This window comes from Chrysochloris asiatica, unplaced genomic scaffold, assembly GCF_000296735.1.
Source record: "Chrysochloris asiatica unplaced genomic scaffold, ChrAsi1.0 scaffold00311, whole genome shotgun sequence".
Classification (NCBI taxonomy): Eukaryota; Metazoa; Chordata; class Mammalia; order Afrosoricida; family Chrysochloridae; genus Chrysochloris; species Chrysochloris asiatica.
The window spans coordinates 1597096-1601702 of record NW_006408829.1 but is presented as its reverse complement, the minus strand read 5'-3'; the positions used below and the strand labels follow the sequence as shown (position 1 = coordinate 1601702).

The 4607-nt window shown below is 37.5% G+C and overlaps 1 protein-coding gene across 2 annotated transcripts in view; it reads left to right on the top strand.

Moving 5' to 3' along the window:
* The window catches only part of PRKG2 (protein kinase, cGMP-dependent, type II), a 188493-nt gene that overhangs the window by 99845 nt on the left and 84041 nt on the right, over positions 1 to 4607 (top strand). For both annotated transcript variants that reach the window (XM_006875069.1, XM_006875068.1), the window contains exon 9: positions 1320 to 1388. In XM_006875069.1, coding sequence (XP_006875131.1) covers positions 1320 to 1388 — 69 coding nt within the window. The remainder of the gene's footprint in view (positions 1 to 1319; positions 1389 to 4607) is intronic.

The following is a 4607-nucleotide window of genomic DNA, read 5'->3' as shown; positions in this document are numbered from 1 at the left end:
ATACTTTGTGCTTTCCATGTTACAATTATTGATGCATACTTACAGCTATTTTTACTCATTTTGAATTGTTCCCCTTCAGCAAATGAAGGCTATATTCCATTCGTTATGACACGACTCCCAATCAACTCTGCTTTGTGGAGGCAGCTTTTCCTCAGTGGTATTTTGATTCCTTCCAAACTGAGGGAAAGGAGCTCTAGTAGCATCGTGGCTATGAGTCAGTTTGCTAATGTCCAGGTCAGCAGTTCAAAACTATCAGCTGTACTGTGGAAGAATGATGAAGCTTTCTGTTCCCATAAAGATTTGTTGTTGTTGTTGTTATGTGCCGTGGAGTCGTTTCCGGCTCATAGTGACCCTGTACAGCCTCAAAAACCCTATACAGGGTCGCAATGAGTTGGAACCTACTCCTTGGCACACCACCACCACCAAATTGAGGGAATCATCTTCCAGCAGTAAATCTCAAAATATTGCCATGCTATTCATCATATTCTGATGCTATATGACAGTGTTCCATTGCTATTCATAAGGTTTTCCATGGCTAAACAGTCTAACATAGTCTGCCTCCCCTTAGTCCTACTCTATCTTAGTCCAGAAGTTCAACTGGAACTTGTCCAACATGAGTTTACCCTGATGGTATTTAATACATCTGTGACATAACTTCTAGCATTACAGCAATACGCAAGCAGCCACCAAAGTACTACAATCTGACATATGAGTGATGGCTTATCAAGTTAAAGATACGTCTTTACATTATGTTCCCTCCAAGAAAGAAAGAAAATGCTTCTTGTTAAATATAATGCATGCTCTGACTTCAGTGGTTTTAATGAAAAATATACTTCCTAGTCTCTATGAAAGAAATGTATTTAGTATTTATTGAATTGGGTCACATAGTACTAAAAACAATGTATTTGTTGTGTATTATTGGTCAAGTTGTCATTAGTTCAATTTTCTTCCAATAGATTTCTTTGAGCAGTTAATTACTGAATAATATTTTTCTCTTTTTTAATCAGATGATAGCGAGTTTATTTGAGCTGAAAGAGCTGTAAACTAGATTCTGTATTCAGTTGCACTCACTGATTCATCTGTGGTTCTAGTACAATTATCCTCTTCTCTTAAATCCTGTGTCCATAACCATTATTTAAACACATTTCAAATCCTTTTTTGGGGGAAAGAGAATGAATATTATTTAAGGTGGTTAAAAAGAACAATCTGTGAGAATTAAGTAATAGTGCTTCATGTAAAGTAACACAGTTTCTTAATAACAATGGATGCTAAATTTCTAACTGTAGTGAAAGTTTCCTTTGCTGTTTTTTTTTTTGCAGTGATGATGTCAGGTCTGCTAACATTATTGCTGAAGAAAATGATGTCGCCTGTCTAGTTATAGATCGAGAGTAAGTATACTGATGTTGTTGGGGTAGGGCAGGCTATTGCCACATTTGCAGACTTTGCCTTCTGTTACTCAAGGGGACAATCTGTCTTCTCATTCATCTCAACTAAGAAATGTTGCCCAATTCTCAGCTGCGAGTGCATTCTATTAAAATTCATGGGGAGAAACCGGGCTTTCTGATCTGAATCTGTCTGAGGCAGTGGCAGATGCTAGTAGGCTAAATATTTTGTGTGCAAAATTGGTACATAAATATCAGCAATAGACTGATTTACATGCTGCATCTCCCTGAGAAATAAGCTTATTAGTGTTCTTTTGGATTTTCTTTCCAACCAGCATAGTGAACAGTTTCACAATTTATTTCTGAAATGCCTGAATGAGTCAAAAGAAATATTGTGAAGAAAGCCTATCTCTCTCAGGAAGAATATAAATGTTCTTAGCTGTATATATACTCAGATACATTTTAATTTAATACCTGTATAAGTTTGCAAGATGATGCATGTCAAGAACTCTAAATGGTTTATTTTTATAGTAAGTTTTGTTTTGTGGCCTTAACTTACTTGAAATGATATTTGGATTTGAGCCCTCGGTTCTCTCATTCATTGCTCAAACACTTGTAGATTACTTACTGTTGTTGTTAAGTGCTGTTGAGTCGGTTCTGAGAATAGGGTTTTTGAGGAGCAGCTGGTGAGTTTGAACCACTGACCTTGCAGTTCAAACCAACCTTGCAATCATGCTTATAGTTACAACACCACAGCAGGACCCTGATTATTTACTAAATGTTGTTGTTTGTGAAGTGCTTTTCAGTCAGTTACCACTCATAGCATCTCTGTATAGGATTTCTGAGGAGCAGCTGATGGGTTTGAACCAACGACTTTGTGATTCAAACCGACCTTATGATCAAGTGCTTGCCCTACAGTGCCACACAAACACTAGGACTCAGTTTATTAAATAGAATAAAAGAAATTATTAGCTAGATAGAAAAAAGAAATAGAAAATGTTCAAATTCAGACCATTGTCTAGTACTAGTCATAGAGTAGTCAAATAAATTGTTGTTTAGTGCTATGAAGTTGGTTTCAACTCATAGTGACCTATATAGAGTTTCTGAGGCTTTAAATCTTTGGCCAGAGCAGAAAGCCTCATCTGTTTCCAGTGGAGTAACTGGTGGGCTCAAACCAGTGACCTTGTGATTCACAGTCCAGTGCTTAGCCTGTGGAGTCACCACACGCCCAGTCAAAGAAATAGGACATAATAACTCCTGGTGTGGAAATGTAAGATTAGCATGGATTACAAACCACAAGATTGACAGTTCAAACCTACCACCTACTGCTCAGAAACTTTATACAGGGTCACTCGGAGTCAGAACAGACTTAACAACAAAGGCAATAGGAAGTATGAACAAAAACATGGCAAAATGGCAATTAAGAAGTATCACAGGGAGAATCTAGTTCACTTCTAATTGAATACAACAGTAATTGAATGCAGATTTATAGAGGTTTAGAGCTGGAAAGAACCTTAGAGTATTTTATTTAAAGTTGTATAATGGAAAATATCCAGCGTATGCAAATGTACATAGAATTGTGTCATGAACCCCATTAGGCAAGCTCAACACTTATCAGCTTATGTTTGCTGTATACTCTTTGCCTTCCCCACACTATCTTTAAGCAATTCTAAGAATAAAATTACTCTATACATCTTAACAACATCTTTAAAAACTAAGTATTACCTTAATAAGAAATCATAACATAATAAACATACATGAGAATTAACAATAATTATGTGTTAGTTTTTATTCTCTAGAAGAAACAGAACCAATGAAATATACTTAAACATAAATATATATTTGTTGTTGTCAGGTGCTATCGAGTCAGTACTGACTCATAGTGACACTATGTACAACAGAACAAAGCACTGCCTGGTCCTGGGCCAACCTCACAATTGTTGCCATGCTTGTGCCCACTAATGCTGCCACTTTGCCAATCCATCTTGCTGGGGGTCTTCCTCTTTTTCTCTGGCCCTCTACCCAGCCAAACATGATATCCTTCTCCAGGGACTGATCCCTTCTGACAACATATCCAAAGTATGAGAGACGAAGTTTGGCCATCCTGGCCTCCATAGAACACTCTGGCTGCACTTCTTCCAACACAGATCTGTTGGGTGTTTTGGCAGCCCATGGCACATTCTCCAACACCATAACTCAAATGCATCAATTCTTCTACAGTGTTCCTTATTCACTGTCCAGCTTTTGCATATATATGAGGTTATTGAAAATACCATGACTTGAGTCAGGTGCACCTTATTGACATCTTTGCTCTTCAATACTTTGTAAAGGTCTTGTGCCATAGATTTTCCTAATACAATATGTCATTTGATTTCTTGACTGCTGCTTCCATAACTGTTGATAGTTGATCCAAGAAGAATGAAGTCCTTGACAAATTCCATCTTTCTCCATTGATAAGAATGATGTTTATTGGTTCAGTGATGAGGATTTTTGTTTTCTTTACATTGAGATGCAATCACACTGAAGATTATGGTCTTTGATCTTCATCAGTAAATATTTTAAGTCCTGTTCACTTTCAGCAAGCAAGGTTGTATCATCTGCATATTGCACGTTGTTAATGAGTATTCCTCCAATCCGGATGCCACAGTTTTCTTCATAGAACCCAGCTTCTTGGATTATTTGCTCAGCATACAGGTTGAGTAAGTATGGTGAAAGAATACAACCCTGTCGTATACCTTTCTTAATTTTAAACCATTCAGTATTCCCATGTTCTGTTTGAACAACTGCTTCTTGGTCCATGTACAGATTCCTCAGAGCACAATTCAGTGTTCTGGAATACTCATACTTTGCATTGTTGTCCATAGTTTGTCATGACCCACCCAATCGAAAGCCTTTGCCTAGTCAGTAAAACACTGGTATTCTCTGCTTTCATCCAAGATCCATTGGACATCAGTAGTGATAGCCCTTGATCCATGTCTATTGAATCTGTCTTGAACCTCTGAACGTTCACTGTCAATGTATGATTGCAGCCATTTCTGTGTTACCCTTAGTAAAATTTTACTTGTGTGGAAGATCAAAGATATTCTCGATGATTTCCACATTTCACTGGGTCACTTCTCTTTGGAATGGGCACAAATCAGTTGGCCAGATAGTTGTCTTCCAAATTTCTTGGCATAGATAAGTGAGTGCCTCCTGTGCCGCCTCAATTTCTTGAAAGATTTCAGT